The sequence below is a fragment of the Thalassophryne amazonica genome, chromosome 4 (genome assembly GCF_902500255.1).
Source record: "Thalassophryne amazonica chromosome 4, fThaAma1.1, whole genome shotgun sequence".
Lineage (NCBI taxonomy): Eukaryota > Metazoa > Chordata > Actinopteri > Batrachoidiformes > Batrachoididae > Thalassophryne > Thalassophryne amazonica.
In genome coordinates, this window is record NC_047106.1 from 103,527,141 (window position 1) to 103,544,700 (window position 17,560).

General features: G+C 42.1%; 1 protein-coding gene across 8 annotated transcripts in view; it reads right to left on the bottom strand.

Annotated features, from left to right (window-relative positions):
- The window catches only part of robo2 (roundabout, axon guidance receptor, homolog 2 (Drosophila)), a 1,173,428-nt gene that overhangs the window by 133,195 nt on the left and 1,022,673 nt on the right, over positions 1 to 17,560 (bottom strand). For all 8 annotated transcript variants that reach the window (XM_034168373.1, XM_034168368.1, XM_034168372.1 and 5 more), the window contains 4 exons: positions 15,422 to 15,543; positions 7,603 to 7,834; positions 2,519 to 2,643; positions 2,247 to 2,418 (listed from right to left, as the gene is read on the bottom strand). In XM_034168373.1, coding sequence (XP_034024264.1) covers positions 2,247 to 2,418; positions 2,519 to 2,643; positions 7,603 to 7,834; positions 15,422 to 15,543 — 651 coding nt within the window. The remainder of the gene's footprint in view (positions 1 to 2,246; positions 2,419 to 2,518; positions 2,644 to 7,602; positions 7,835 to 15,421; positions 15,544 to 17,560) is intronic.

Here is a 17,560-nt window from a genome sequence, read left to right on the forward strand (position 1 = left end):
GTACGTGTATGTGTGCTTGTGTGTTTGCTACAGACAGCCACAGTAAATAAGCAATCAACAGCAAACGTGCTCAAACTTGCTATGGTGACTGGGGGCACCAAGGGGGAGGTCACTGGGGCCCTTAGGTTGAAAGTGTACGTGCATGAACACACACACACACACACACACACACACACACACACACACACACACGCGCGCGGTCAGCCTTATACAACCCCAATTCCAATGAAGTTGGGGCGTTGTGTAAAATGTAAATAAAAACAGAATATAATGATTTGCAAATCCTCTTCAACATATATTCAGTTGAATACACCACAAAGACAAGATATTTAATGTTCAAACTGATAAACTTTATTGTTTTTGTGCAAATATTTGCTCATTTTGAAATGGATGCCTGCAACACGTTTCAAAAAATCTGGGACAGTCTTATGTTTACCACTGTGTTACATCACCTTTCCTTCTAACAACACTCAATAAGCATTTGGGAATTGAGGACAGTAATTTTTGAAGCTTTGTAGGTGAAATTCTTTCCCATTCTTGCTTGATGTACAACTTCAGTTGTTCAACAGTCCAGAGTCTCCATTGTCGTATTTTGCGCTTCATAATGTGCCACACATTTTCAATGGGGGACAGGACTGGACTGCAGGCAGACTAGTCTAGCACCCACACTCTTTTACTACGAAGTCACGCTGTTGTAACACGTGCAGAATGTGGCTTGGTATTGTCTTGCTGAAATAATCAGGGACGTCCCTGAAAAAGATGTTACTTGGACGGCAGAATGTGTTGCTCCAAAACCTGGATGTACCTTTCAGCACTGATGGTGCCATCACAGATGTGTAAGTTGCCCATGCCACGGACACTAACACACCCCCATACCATCACAGATGCTGGCTTTTGAACTTAGCGCTGGTACTGGCACTGGTAACAATCTGGATGGTCTTTTTCCTCTTTTGTCCAGAGGAAAAGATGTCCAAGATTTCCAAAAACAATTTAAAATGTGGACTCATCAGACCACAGCACACTTTTCCACTTTGCGTCTGTCTATTTCAAATGAGCTTGGGCCCAGAGAAGGCAGCAGTGTTTCTGGATGTTGTTAATGTATGGCTTTCGCTTTGCATGGTAGAGTTTTAACTTGCACTTACAGATGTAGTGACGAACTGTGTTAGCTGACAATGGTTTTCTGAAGTGTTCCTGAGCCCACGCAGTAAGATCTTTTACACAAAGATGTCGGTTTTTAATGCAGTGCCACCTGAGGGATCAAAGGTCGCGGCATTCAATGTTGGTTTCCGGCCTTGCCGCTTACGTGTAGAAAGTTCTCCAGATTCTCTGAATCTTCTGATTATACCGTACTGACTGTAGATGATGGAATCCCTAAATTCCTTGCAATTGAACATTGAGAAACTGTTCTTAAACTGTTGGGCTATTTTTTCACACAGTTGTTCACAAAGTGGTGATCCTCACCCCATCATTGCTTGTGAATGGCTGAGCCTTTTGGGGATTCTCCTTTTATACCCAATCATGACACTCACCTGTTTCCAATTAGGTGTTCTTTGAGCATTTGTCAACTTTCCCAGTCTTTTGTTGTCCCGCCCCAACTTTTTTGAAATGTGTTGCAGGCATCCATTTCAACATCAGCCAAATATTTACACAAAAACAAAAAAGTCTACCAGTTTGAACATTAAATATCTTGTCTTTGTGGTGTATTCAATTGAATATAGGCTGAAGAGGATTTGCAAATCATTGTATTCTGTTTTTATTTACATTTTACACAACGTCCCAACTTCACTGGAATTGAGGTTGTATATTAGATTACGACTCCCTCACTGGAGCCCTTATTTTCACAGTTCATGTGGTACTCAGGTCAGGTAGCAAGCATCACACTTTACTTACTATGTAGTAGCAGCTGGCTAGGGTGCACTTTAATTACAAGCCGAATGGGACAGCAGGTGTCATGTGCGAGTTAAAGCATGCTTTTTTACCTGTTGTGTACGGCATGCCAAAGCATTGCAATGATATGACATGCTATCACCTTTTTATCATCATTCACTTGAGTCTCATGAATGTTACAAATTGGTCGATGAAAATTAATAATGACAACATGTACACAATGCAATGCAACTAACTACACCTTAACTAATATGACATGAAATATACAATCACATGGCTAAAATTCATCTCCATTACCCGTGCATAGTTGTAGAACAGTTGTAGCTAGCATTAAAATAATTTGAATTACTCACTCTTACCTATGACAATAGGCTGGGGTTCACTCTTGACACCAACCCCTGCACTTGTGCTGGCAGCCACTTCCACTCGGTACAGTACTCCCATCTGAAGACCTCCGACCACCACTGAGCGTATGGCTGCATCCACAGTCTTATTTACATGGAAACGGGTCTCATTACCCAAACACCAGATCTAAGGCAAAGTGAGGCAAAAAAATAAGCAGCTGATTGTATTTGGCTGTCTGGTTAAAGAAAAGCGTGTACATGCTCCCTGTTGAGTTGCTGTAACAAACCCTGTACTCTTGGATGATGCCATTCTGGTGGTCTGGTGGAGGGGGGTCCCAGGAGATGCTAATGGACGTGCTGTTCTGGTTTCCCACGGTCAGCACTGTTACCTGCTGGGGAGGCGCGCTGGGGGCTGAAAGAGGACACAAACAATCACATCCACAATCAAACAGAGTATTCTGCACATCAGGACTAACACAAATGTGTTTTTGCAACATCTCATGTGTTCATATCAAGATGCACGTGCATTGTCACACTTTATGAGGGATGCTATTCTATTCAAAAAGAGCGGGTGGAATTAATTTTGATTCTAAATTAAAGTTGATATTGAAATGTACTTTGATTGCATATATGATGACTATACTAAATGACTAAAGCAAATAAATTATATATTAATCTAATTTTTCAACTTCAATAAATGAATGCATTGTTTTATTACTGTTACTATTATTTTTGGGCTTTTTGTTACAACAGTGCAGCCAGTGGGCTAGACGTATGCATGGAGTCAGTACTCAGTCACTCACTCACTCACTCATCCATGCAGCATTTCACTTGTGAGCTACATTACTTCAGTTGTATTGGCTCAATGCTCACCAAAATTGGTATATGCATTATACATAGTGACTCCAAGAAGCCTAATGATTTTGGGGTTCAACATATAAAAGCAAGGTCACTAAAGCATACTTTTAATATTTTGTGAGCACAAAAACTTCTTTGTAATTGTCTGATTGTCACCATATTTGATATGTGTGTTTGGCATGATGACTCCAAGAAGCCTATTGATTTTGGGGGTCAAAAGTTCAAACGTCAGTAGTAAACCATGATGTGGCAACTTCAGTATCCTAAATATGAGAGAATTCTATGAGACTTATCTTACTGATTGATGGTGCAAGGGCAAAGGTGCACAGCACATGTATTCAATTGCACAATTTATACACCATGAAATTAGAGCACAAAATAGGGTATAAGGTGCAAAGAGGTTGGATATAGCCACCTAAATATTAAATGTTGTGTTGTGGGCAAAACACAAAATCAACCAATCAGACTGCCATACAGTATGTCACTCTCCTTAAGAAGACACAAGTGCGCTGGCACATTGCTATCCAGAGGAAACACTCAGAAGAGACAGGTTTTCCGACGAGAACTTGAATTTAGACACACAAAGTGTATGAAAGGACACGGCAGGTAAAAAAAAAGGCATGGTTAACACAAAAACTTTTGAAAAAGCACCACAAACCACAGAAAGCCACATCAAGTGTACTGACAACTATGACCATAGGACTAAAATGTGATGCCTCCATTGCTGCGTTTAGATTCTGAATGTTGTCATCGGCCACTGTATGTCCACATGCCATAAGGAAAGGGCTTCAAACCAGAATTTTTTCCCAACTGTTTTTTTTTTTTTTTTTATGAACAGAAATGGTATTTTAACATTTCTGGTTTTGTGTTCCACCCCAACACTGGCATTCCTGAATCAGTTACACCAAAAATATAGTTCCTGAACCGGTTAATAACCTTCCATGTCAGCTGTGGGACACTGAAAACACTGTCTGTATCAGACCTGTAGATGGCACTGTACCACTCCCATGAAAAATGGAGAAGACAATTTCTGGAGGAAGAAAACCGCAAAAAAACAAAACAAAACAAAACAAAACAAAAACTATGGCACACACCAAAGTTATTAGTTTTTGTTTCTTTGTTTGTTTGTTTTATGTGAATATGATGCACTAATGTGCATTCCTTTGTGTATAAGCAAAGTATAATTGCACTGTGAGCCCACGTATAAAATGCAAATGTGACTGTTGCATGTCACAAAAATCAGAATAACTCTTCCATTTTAGACCATGTTTTTACTGGTCTGTGGTGGAACTACTTTCTGCTTCCACATGATAACCACCACTGTGCCTGACCACACCTCACGTCTAGACCAACACAGGTGCACAGATGATTCCAACTGGACTTTTGATTTAAAATATGTGAGTGTTAGATGTGAGACCATAACTGTGGCGGTTCTACACTACCAATAACACTTGCATTGCACTTTGGAATGATTTCCTGAACGACAGGGTCAACTATTTATGAGTTGTCAAGGTTGTACTGTTATGACAGTGGTAGAAATAAGGGAAAAGTAAACTTTTGAAAAGTAGTGCACCTCATACTGCTGAACCTCAGTGGATTTTCATGGCGGATACAAGTTGATTTGTGAAAGACAGGCTGGCATGGTCAGGGGAGCACTAACAGCTTACAGGACTGACGGAGCCAGTGTGGCATGAGGGTGAAAGAGCTTACAAAACCAAGTGAAGGAAATATGAAACATTTTTATGGGAAAGGAAACAAGGTCTAACTACACGTAATGACTGATTCCATCGATCAGCCACACAAAACTAAAGCCAGTAGGTGAGGATCAGAAGGAAGCTCCGGAGCAAAGCAGGTCTAAATGAATAGGATTTACCCAGATATACAGTCAGGGAGCACTTCTCGGTTTCATAAACCTTACACTGTTGTTATCCTGATAGCAACAAGCATCTGACCCCACACGGGCTAACGCAGGAAAAATAAATAACAGTTGACCCAACTGGAAATAACGTTTTAAAAATAATGTTTTCTCATTTCCGCTGTGTCTGACAGGTCAATTACTTCTGAGCTGCCTCTCCCTCACCTCGCCTCCATCCAAAATGGCATGTGTCACCCTGTAAATCTGTGCTCATCCCTCAGCGCGATTGGCCTCACTGGCCCCCAGAGAGCCAGAAGGCCCTGGCACGGCGGAAGATGAATGGGTCTGATGATGAACCCAACGCGTTGGCCAGATTAGAAACAGTCTGCCAAGGGAGCATCTGATCAACCATCAAGCTCTGGGCTCTAAAGTGCTACATTAGATCAGGGTGACAAAGTGCTACTGTGGTGAGTGGCAGTCATCAGACGCAATGTCATTCAAAGTTAATGTTATGAATGATTTAGCGGCTTATTATCATGCATATTTGTGCTAAACAATAGACATTTTTCATTAGAGCCCTTGAAGGCTGTGTTAATAGAGCCATTAGCAGAGTGATGTATGGCAGGCAGAAATGTGACCCTTGTCTATAACAAATATGCCGTGCTGTGCAAGACAGTGGAGGCATGTGAACATTTCACACCTATGGAAAAGGCTAGTGTTAAACCTTGTGTTACTGGTTTGGGAACTGCACCGTACTGGATCGCAAGTCCCTGCAGCGAGTAGTGAGGACGGCTGAGAAGATCATCGGTGTCTCTCTTCCCACCATCACAGACATTTACACCACACGCTGCATCCACAAAGCAACCAGTATTGTGGATGATCACACACACCCCTCACACTCACTCTTCACCCTCCTACCGTCTGGAAAAAGGTACCAAAGCATCCGGGCCCTCACGTCCAGACTGTGCAACAGCTTCTTCCCCCAAATAATCAGACTCCTTAACAATCAGAGTCTGGTCTAAACAGTCACACATATTTCAGTGACTGGACTGAACACACACACACACACACAGACACACACACACACACACGCACAATCTCTTTTAAGATCTTAATCTTTTAAGAGTGCAATGTTTATGGTCAATAACTGCTGCTATACCTTTCACTTTATAAAAAATGGTCACAACCGCACTTTACTGCCTACCTGTATTTATTATTGTTTATCGTGATAAATCATAATAATATTCTTTGTAGCTCCTTTGGTCCTGGAGGAACGATGTTTCGTTTCACTGTGTATATGGTTGAAATGAAAATAAAACTACTTGAACTTGAACTTGAACTCACAGCTTCATCCCCATTTGCCTTCTGCTTGTGTTTTGGCTTCTGTGGTCATCACCGAGTGGGATTTTGAGCCCAATCACCAGCCACAACTTGAATAATTGACATGGCAGGTAAGAGAATGTGTTCAACTGAACAGGAGATAAAGTAAAAATAACAGAGACGGCAATGACGTGCTAATCGTAGTGTAATCTGGGCATCCACCTGGAACAGCTCTGGGGATTTTCAAATTGTGTGAGCTAATGTACAGCCTGAGTTTTAATCACTCTCTGGACTACACTCCTCTATCCATCTAGCTGCCCTGCTCAGTAGTCCCAGGCTCTCTGAGGAGCCCAGAGCAGTGTGTTTGATGGTGTATCAGCTATGACCAGGCACAGTGGCGGGGTTGTGACAGAAATAGAAAGCAGTAGCAGAGCCCTCTGTGGGAGCAGGATGCAGATAGAGCTGAAGCAGGATGCATTATCAGCATCGGTAATAGGTGGGACATGCAGCTTCTGAAGGCCAAAGGGAAAGGGGGTGTGTGTACATGTGTGCACACGTGTGTGTGTGTGTGTGTTCTGGGGACAGCTGTGATGTGATGGCAGTTCCACTGTAGCAGTGTGGACACAGGCTGGCGCATGAGATATGGTTCCTCTGAGAAAGAGAAAATAAATGGGCCTGTCACCTCAACAGGATGTGAACTGTCTCTTAAACATGCAGGGCAGAATATATTGGGAAAAGGTGTGCGTTTTTTTTTTTTTTTCATGTGGAATAAAGGTTATGTATGTGTCTCTGTTGTGTGTTTCTCTATACGAGATAAAACCACCATTTCATTTCAGTAAGTAAGCGTCAAGGTTGAAGATGCTGAGTTTGTTTCAGAATGATCGGCATCTGTCAACATAGTAAATTCAACCAAACACTGTGTGTGTGTGTTTTTTTTTAACATGTCCACAATGCAATTCCATGCAGCGCTGTGGCCTTGTCGCAGTTTGTATGAATCAAGCTTTGGGCGACAGATCATCTGCACAGGTGGAGGTGAGCGGTGCATCCAATCAAAGCACAGGTCGGAGGCTGGGTGATGGATTACAACTTTTACACTAACACCAACAATCATAAAAAAGAAGAAAAAAAAAAAACAAGCACAGAGGAAGGTCAAACACACATATACTTACCCACACACACACACACACACACACACACACACACACACACACACATAGACACTCATACTTTGGTTCTCAGTGGTTGCATGATAAAACCTGAAACAATAGCAGCTAATGGGGTCACCCCACACCTATCATCATCTACGTATCTTCTGTACTCTGTTCTTCTTCTTCATACCTTCCTCATTAGTCCGTCCTGTCTTGGATTCACTGTCCATCCCTTGAAACTCATTGAAGTAAGGTCGAACTTTAATCTCATATACAATGCCCTTCTTGAGTCCAGAAAGGACGACACTTCGCTCTGATGGAACCTTTACTTCTTGGGCCTGCCAGGGTCCTGGGGATGGCAGTCCTGATGTTTGCCGAAACAGCACTCTGTAACCCTGGATGAACTGGGATTGGCGGTCTACCTGCAAAAATGAATAAAAACAAAATTAGAGCTATGATGAAGTCCACTGCAGATGAGAGTGGGAAACTATGGGCCATTACTTGACAACCTCTACAGCACATACTGCAAGTACATTTGGAACACATCCAGCTTCCCTTTACACAGTACATATTCTGCCGTCTAACAAATGTAACCACCTTCATGCAGCAGATAGATGGTTACATTTGAGAAATGAAGATGGACCAGTTGTCTGCCTGGTTGGTTGTTGTCCATGACCCAAGGCGGTTCTTAAGTGTGGTGGATCTGGTGACCCGCCACACCAGCAGATACTCTCACACTTGTCCTGCTCTGTCATCTGAACACCAACTACAGTGAGGAAAATAAGTACTGAACACCCTGCGATTTTGCAAGTTCTCCTACTTAGAAATCATGGAGGGGTCTGAAATTTTCATCTTTGGTGCATGTTCACTGTGAGAGACATAATCTAAAAAAAAAAAAAAAAAAAAAAAAAAATCCGGAAATCACAATGTATGATTTTTTTTTTTTTTTTTTTTTTTTTTTTTGGATGTTACAGCTGCAAATAAGTATTTGATCCCCAACCAACCAGCGAGAATTCTGTCTCAAACAGACCTGTTAATTTTTCTTTAAGAAGCCGTCTTATTGTGCACAGAGCTGTCTAAGGACACCAGGGACAAAACTGTAGACCTGCACAAGGCTGGGATGGACTACAGGACAACAGGCAAGCAGCTTGGTAGAAGACAACAACTATTATGATTATTTATTAGAAAGTGGAAGAAACACAAGATAACTGTCAATCTCCCTTGGTTTCATTGAGTTTCTGCATAAAACGGCCTTGTTTCTGCTTAAAACTGACTTTAGAATGATTTAAGAGGGTTTACTTTTATCATCTGATGGCAGCCGATCTGCTCTGTGTCAGCATGATCCCGTCAGATCTCAGAACCTAAGCAGCGCGGGACCTGGTTAGTACTTGCATGGGAGACCTCTTTGGAACACCAGCGACTGTGTGTGTTTCTCCAGGTAACACTGGAGTTGCGTCAGGAAGGGCATCCGGCATAAAACCTGTGCCAAATATCAATGCGGATCTGGTTGTATCCGCTGTGGCGACCCCGAACACAAAAACAGGAGCAGCTGAATGGACAACCAAACCTTTATCATCTGATGGTTAATAATCCCATTAATCCATTTGATTGCTTTGGGGAAAGAGACTCCGTCTCAGACGTGCTTCTGTGGTCCCAAATGATGCATGCGCAGATGCAAAAGGCGGACCAATTTTTAAGGGAGGGGCATTCGGTCTGCAACACCGGAAAATTGCCAGTTGAATTTCCCAGGTCAAAGGTTTTCTAACCAGGAAATGGATCAAACCAAAGTGGAGCAAAGTGTCAAATTGTCTGAGCAAATCATTTATAGAAGTAGCCACTTCAGCTCCCTGAGGTGAAGCATTGAAGCTGTAACATGAAGTCTAGTATTTCTCATCAGTGTTTACTTTTATAAACGGCCATACTGTATCAAGTTTAATGAAATGTACCATTCCACTTGGCTGCACCACATGGACTGGTAAATTCCAGCTTTCAGTGCATGGAAATATTCTTTCCATTGTATGAACTGAAAGCATTCGTTATTTGTTTTATATGACACCTCAATAGAGCCATGTTATTTGACATTTTGTTAAAAATTACAGACGTGTTTCTTCTAGGAACAGAAAATGGAGAGCAGAGGAACCCAGGAGCTTATTCTGTCCTTCAGGACCTGCTGACACACTGCTGCACTGAGGAGCTCAGTAGTGTGTGTGGAAACATACATATGCTTTCTTGAATCCAGTGAATAATTGGAACAAGAACTCAGGGTCAAATAATGAATGTCACGTGGCGTAGAATCCACCTATCAAATGACAAGTATATATTCAGGTGTCATAAAAAATGATACTACTCTGCAAAGTGTTTTGTTACTCATTGATTACAGTTGTGACACTTTGGAGGCTGTCATTTCTTTAATGGGCCTTTTATCACCAGTGATGCCACACTTTGCTCAATTAACACCCTGACATAACTCACACATTCAGCTCAAAGTGTTCCCGTATCAATTAGCAAGGACACCTTAAAGGGCTCCTACACGTCTCCTATGTATTGTAAGTATGAAATAGTGACACCACAAAGCAGGTCCTATCACATCCCCACAGAAAGTTAGCGTCAGACTGTCGTGCAGCAACTGTCATAGACACCCTGGAGACACGAGGAGAATACACACTTAAGTGAAATCAGCCAATCTCTCACCTACAGGAAGAACGTGAACGTATGATAGCTTCCCTAAAACCCACGATGGACCCACCCTTCCAATTTGGATCCATTTAGCAGCAAAGAAAAAGCTAAATTCATGCAGAAAAGAAGAGGGTGCATAACTCACTGTAATGGCTTGTTAACAGTAGAAGAAGTGAACGGGGCTTTCAAGTGGGATATTAAGCAGCTGTTTTTCAGCTGTGTAGCCTGAGTAAATCAGCAAAATGATTTCCCTGTGCGGTGTGTGACTTTCATTAATGGAACGATTTGGGAATATAAAAGCTCTCTCACAGTGGCCCCTCTGTTTACTGATAGCCCTGATTGATTAGGGAGGCATTTTTTTGTGTTGATTGTACATTACAATCATATAGCAATGCTTTAATGTTAAATTTAGCAGACCACGTCTTCGGGTGACACTTATTACAGGGGTCAATAAACATGTCACAAGGAACACTGATAATGTGGTCCGTTTGTAATGAAAAATAGTGGTTTATAGTAAATATGTGTTAATGAGTGATATCAGCATAATTCACGTAGGGTAGGAGACGTTTTTGTGGGCACATCGGGTTTGATGCAACCAAGCAGCATTATGAGCACTGACATATAATTAATTAAAAATCATAGCAAAGGTTGTAGTTGACTGTAACGCCTCACAGTTAATAAAATATAATTAACACAACACGCATTGTGCCATGGGCGCAATTTGGTGGGGGATACGTGGGACATGTCCCCCCCACCTTTTCAACCGGGGGGGCAGAATATGGTATGCCCCCCCACCTTCTGACATATATGTGTGTACTTGAAACATGCTATGCCAGTCTTATGTGCAAACCATGTCAGTCTTATGTGCAAAACCATGTCAGAATAGTATCTTTGTTTCTGCAAGTTTGTATTTTTAGCAGCATTGACTTGTTTACAACACCTGTTTCCTGTTTGTCACATTGGGAATTTTCTGGGACTGCATTTGCCCAGATTTGAAACCAAAAATAGTTGCCTCTAGGGGCTAGTGTCTACACATAAGCATCAATGGACAATATTATTGCTTGATCTCCAAAATCAAATCAAATCAATTTTATTTATATAGCGCCAAATCACAACAAACAGTTGCCCCAAGGCGCTTTATATTGTAAGGCAAAGCCATACAATAATTACGGAAAAACCCCAACGGTCAAAACGACCCCCTGTGAGCAAGCACTTGGCGACAGTGGGAAGGAAAAACTCCCTTTTAAGAGGAAGAAACCGCCAGCAGAACCAGGCTCAAGGAGGGGCAGTCTTCTGCTGGGACTGGTTGGGGCTGAGGGAGAGAACCAGGAAAAAGACATGCTGTGGAGGGGAGCAGAGATCGATCACTAATGATTAAATGCAGAGTGGTGCATACAGAGCAAAAAGAGAAAGAAACACTCAGTGCATCACGCGAACCCCCCAGCAGTCTAAGTCTATAGCAGCATAACTAAGGGATGGTTCAGGGTCACCTGATCCAGCCCTAACTATAAGCTTTAGCAAAAAGGAAAGTTTTAAGCCTAATCTTAAAAGTAGAGAGGGTGTCTGTCTCCCTGATCCGAATTGGGAGCTGGTTCCAGAGGAGAGGAGCCTGAAAGCTGAAGGCTCTGCCTCCCATTCTACTCTTACAAACCCTAGGAACTACAAGTAAGCCTGCAGTCTGAGAGCGAAGCGCTCTATTGGGGTGATATGGTACTATGAGGTCCCTAAAATAAGATGGGACCTGATTATTCAAAACCTTATAAGTAAGAAGAAGAATTTTAAATTCTATTCTAGAATTAACAGGAAGCCAATGAAGAGAGGCCAATATGGGTGAGATATGCTCTCTCCTTCTAGTCCCTGTCAGTACTCTAGCTGCAGCATTTTGAATTAACTGAAGGCTTTTCAGGGAACTTTTAGGACAACCTGATAATAATGAATTACAATAGTCCAGCCTAGAGGAAATAAATGCATGAATTAGTTTTTCAGCATCACTCTGAGACAAGACCTTTCTAATTTTAGAGATATTGCGCAAATGCAAAAAAGCAGTCCTACATATTTGTTTAATATGAGCATTGAATGACATATCCTGATCAAAAATGACTCCAAGATTTCTCAAAGTATTACTAGAGGTCAGGGTAATGCCATCCAGAGTAAGGATCTGGTTAGACACCATGTTTCTAAGATTTGTGGGGCCAAGTACAATAACTTCAGTTTTATCTGAGTTTAAAAGCAGGAAATTAGAGGTCATCCATGTCTTTATGTCTGTAAGACAATCCTGCAGTTTAGCTAATTGGTGTGTGTCCTCTGGCTTCATGGATAGATAAAGCTGGGTATCATCTGCGTAACAATGAAAATTTAAGCAATGCTGTCTAATAATACTGCCTAAGGGAAGCATGTATAAAGTGAATAAAATTGGTCCTAGCACAGAACCTTGTGGAACTCCATAATTAACCTTAGTCTGTGAAGAAGATTCCCCATTTACATGAACAAATTGTAATCTATTAGATAAATATGATTCAAACCACCGCAGCGCAGTGCCTTTAATACCTATGGCATGCTCTAATCTCTGTAATAAAATTTTATGGTCAACAGTATCAAAAGCAGCACTGAGTTCTAACAGAACAAGCACAGAGATGAGTCCACTGTCTGAGGCCATAAGAAGATCATTCGTAACCTTCACTAATGCTGTTTCTGTACTATGATGAATTCTAAACCCTGACTGAAACTCTTCAAATAGACCATTCCTCTGCAGATGATCAGTTAGCTGTTTTACAACTACCCTTTCAAGACTTTTTGAGAGAAAAGGAAGGTTGGAGATTGGCCTATAATTAACTAAGATAGCTGGGTCAAGTGATGGCTTTTTAAGTAATGGTTTAATTACTGCCACCTTAAAAGCCTGTCGTACATAGCCAACTAATAAAGATAGATTGATCATATTTAAGATTGAAGCATTAATTAATGGTAGGGCTTCCTTGAGCAGCCTGGTAGGAATGGGGTCTAATAGACATGTTGATGGTTTGGAGGAAGTAACTAATGAAAATAACTCAGACAGAACAATCGGAGAGAAAGAGTCTAACCAAATACTGGCATCACTGAAAGCAGCCAAAGAGAACGATATGTCTTTGGGATGGTTATGAGTAATTTTTCTCTAATAGTTAAAATTTTATTAGCAAAGAAAGTCATGAAGTCATTACTAGTTAAAGTTAAAGGAATACTCAGCTCAATAGAGCTCTGACTCTGTCAGCCTGGCTACAGTGCTGAAAAGAAACCTGGAGTTGTTCTTATTTTCTTCAATTAGTGATGAGTAGTAAGATGTCCTAGCTTTACAGAGGGCTTTTTTATAGAGCAACAGACTCTTTTTCCAGGCTAAGTGAAGATCTTCTAAATCAGTGAGACGCCATTTCCTCTCCAACTTATGGGTTATCTGCTTTAAGCTGCGAGTTTGTGAGTTATACCATGGAGTCAGGCACTTCTGATTTAAGGCTCTCTTTTTCAGAGGAGCTACAGCATCCAAAGTTGTCCTCAATGAGGATATAAAACTACTGATGAGATAATCTATCTCACTCCCAGAGTTTAGGTAGCTACTCTGCCCTGTGTTGGTATATGGCATTGGAGAACATAAAGAAGGAATCAGTCTATGCAAGCGAAATTATGTTCAGTATGAGTGTTGTCATTAGTGCCACTTCAAAAATTAAATTCATGATAAGTAATTTATCCTAAACTTATGATCTGTTGTTTTTTCAAACTTATGCAAAAACAAATCTTGAGAAAAAAATACAGTTCTTTCATATTTCTGAATACATTTTACCACATTGCTTGCAGTTGTTTTTTTTGTTTTTTTTTACCTATCATTCTTTTTGAGTTCTACACATGTGGTGATACCTTATTTACACCAGGATGTTAATAAAATCAATGCTGGCTATTCTCAGAATAAAGTACTTATATCCACAGTTTCAAATTGCATAAGTCAAATGGTGTCCACTTTATGGTCTTCTCAAGACATTAAAATTACTGTTCTGGATGCTCAGAATGCATCTGAGCTTATCTAGAAACCGTTGGCTTCTGGGGGCCTAAAGCGGCCCCCAGACCCCCGGCCTATCCACTTCGGCCCTGCGGGTCTTGCACTTTGTTCCCCCCCAGTTTCTAGTTCTAAATTGCACCCTTGTGACTGAGCTACAACATAATAAACCACACACATTTGTTTAAATCTACTTCTGTTCATGCCAACTTTTCAAGATGGAACCAGCTGAAGACTTATGTAAGATTGATGAGCAAGCAGATGTCTCTGACATTTTTTTCTCTTTTTTTATGTACACTGTGGTTAAAAGAAACCACACTATTTTTCATCTATTTGATGTGCAGTTACTTTTAAGTCAGCCATTACAAGTCAGCAAATGTGTCTCAGCTTTGGGGAATGACCTGAAAATTTCCTGACATAAAATAAACGGCAGGGAGCACCTTGGCTTCTTCTTAAGGTTAAACATCCTGTCTTCACATCTCAATTCAGCAAAATCAGTGATGTACAAAAACATAGATTAGAATACCACATATGTTAAAAAATGGCTCCATGAACTTAAGTTACTTCAGTAAAGGGACACTAGTACAATGTGCTTGTTGAAAATGTTACTTCCATACACTCATAAGGTGCCCTGACACTTGCATGACTTTGATTCACGCACTTGCATGCACATCGTTGTGACGTTCCCAACCGCTGTGTTCCCAGCTGGACGCCATGCTTTGTTCCAATGGCTGCCGCGCGTTGTGCGCTGGACGCTGCATATATAAAATCATTATTTTGTAGCGGATTAATCATTTTTTCTTTGAGTTGGCTGTTGAAAGCGCCTCTAATTGCTTCCGGAATCACAGAGGACTGTTTTAGCTGCACCTTTTCTTGAGCATGCTTGCTGAATGAGGTGGAGAACGCGTTTGAAACTGTCTAAAAAGGTAATTATTTGTCATGTTTATATTGTAATGGCTTGGTAAAACGGTTGCATGTTTTTTTCCTTCTCACGAGTGTCTGTAAAAGTATGTTTATGATAGATTTAACATCTCATTATAATCATTCAGATGAGCTGTGCTGTGACTCACACTCACGCAGTGTTTGCGTAATGTTCACGTGAAGTTTACGTAATTACTGCGTGATGGAAATTTTGAACATTTCAAAATTTTCTTTGCACACTTGCATGAAGCTGTGCACAGTTTCCAATGGTTTACACTGACTTTGAGACAAGTTTACTCTCGTGCACGGCAGAGTGCGTGCAAGTGCATGGATCAAAGTCATGCAAGTGTCAGGGGGCCTATAATCTGAATGCAAAATGAAAAGCTGTACTTACTGTCCATGTGACCTGAATACTTGTGGGACTCAGGACTACTGGGTTGTGCAGACGAACGATGACCTCGCCGAGCTCTTTCTGTACATGCCTGTGGTCGACACCCTGAGATGGAGGACTTATATCTGCCAGAAAGCAAGAAAAATGACAGAAAGAGACAGAGCGAGGGAGCAAAATATATTACTGCCTGCTCTTTCCCCTTGGTTTTAAGAGTTCACTCCATTTCTCAAAATAAGCCATTGCACAATTCCATCAGAACTGCTATTGTTAAAAAAGGGACTGAATAGGTCAATCAGCTTCAACAAAGGCACGTACACTTGGTGATCACGACTTCATTTGAAAAGGAGCAATTTCATCTGCATTAAAATGATCTTGTTCCAGTTTGCATTAAGGCACTTGTCTGGCATAGAGAAAAGAAATTAAACTCGGGCTGGGAAAGTTCTTTAGATATGTGACTTGTCCGCTCTTATTGGGTCTTGATTGAACAACCATATCAGTGAATGAATTCTGAAAGCGGGACCCAAGACATACTGTGTAGAAAATGAAAAGGCACCGTGACACTAATTTCCAGCTAATTTCCCATTTTGTACATACATAAACCCCCACTGATGGAGATACTGGGTGTGGCTGAAGTGAGGCGCTTTTCTGTAAGCTGGAAGCATTTTCTAAAAGAACCAAAATGTTTCAAAAGAGAAAATTCATAAAAATCTAAAGCAATGCTAATACCCCCCCCCCCCCCCCCCCCACTTCCCGATTTGAACAAAACCAGTGAAAATAATCTGTCACCAATAACATGTATCTGCATCATCTCAAGACCTTCATCTTAGGACAGTGATACAGATTCAAAAGTCTTTGGACAATGGTACAATTTTTGTGCATTTGCATCTCTAAAAGTACCACAGTGCCATCAGGTCATAAGTAACTGAACAAAATAATATTAAGGATAATTATTTATACAAATCGGTGGATCAGCGGTGGAAGGAGTACTTCGAGGATCTCCTCAATCCCATCGTCACGTCTTCCGAAGAGGAAGCAGAGACTGGGGACTCAGAGGCGGACTCATCCATTACCTGGGCCGAAGTCACCGAGGTGGTTAGAAAGCTCCTCGGTGGCAAGGCCCCTGGGGTGGATGAAATCCGTCCTGAGTACCTTAAGTCTCTGGATGTTGTGGGGCTGTCTTGGCTGACACGCCTCTGCAACATCGCGTGGCGATCGGGGACAGTGCCTCTGGATTGGCAGACCGGGGTGGTGGTCCCTCTGTTTAATAACGGGGACCGGAGGGTGTGTTCCAACTATAGGGGGATCACACTCCTCAGCGTCCCCGGTAAGATCTATTCCAGAGTATTGGAGAGGAGAAGTCGACCGATGGTCGAACCTCGGATTCAGGAGGAGAAGTGTGGTTTTCGTCCTGGTCGCGGCACACTGGACCAGCTCTACACGCTCCATCGGGTTGCTCGAGGGTTCATGGGAGTTCACCCAACCAGTCCACATGTGTTTTGTGAATTTGGAGAAGGCGTTCGACCGTGTCCCTCGGGGCACCCTGTGGGGAGTGCTCCGGGAGTACAGGGTCCGGGGTCCTTTGCTAAGGGCTATCCGGTCCCTGTACGACCACAGCAGGAGCTTGGTTCGCATTGCCGGTAGTAAGTCAAACCTGTTTCCAGTGCACGTTGGCTTCCGCCAGGGCTGCCCTTTGTCACCGGTTCTGTTCATTATTTTTATGGACAGAATTTCTAGGCGCAGCCAGGGTGTAGAGGGGGTCTGGTTTGGGAACCACAGAATCTCGTCTCTGCTGTTTGCGGATGATGTGGTTCTGTTGGCTTTGTCAAATCAGGACCTTCAGCATGCACTGGAGCGGTTTGCAGCCGAGTGTGAAGCGTCCGGGATGAAAATCAGCACCTCCAAATCCGAGGCCATGGTTCTCGACCAGAAAAAGGTGCTTTGCCCTCTTCAGGTCGGTGGAGTGTCCTTGCCTCAAGTGGAGGAGTTCAAGTATCTCGGGGTCTTGTTCACGAGTGAGGGACGGATGGAGCGTGAGATCGATAGATGGATCGGTGCAGCATCTGCAGTGATGCGGTCGCTGTATCGGACCGTCGTGGTCAAGAGAGAGCCGAGTAGGGGGGCAAAGCTCTCGATTTACCGATC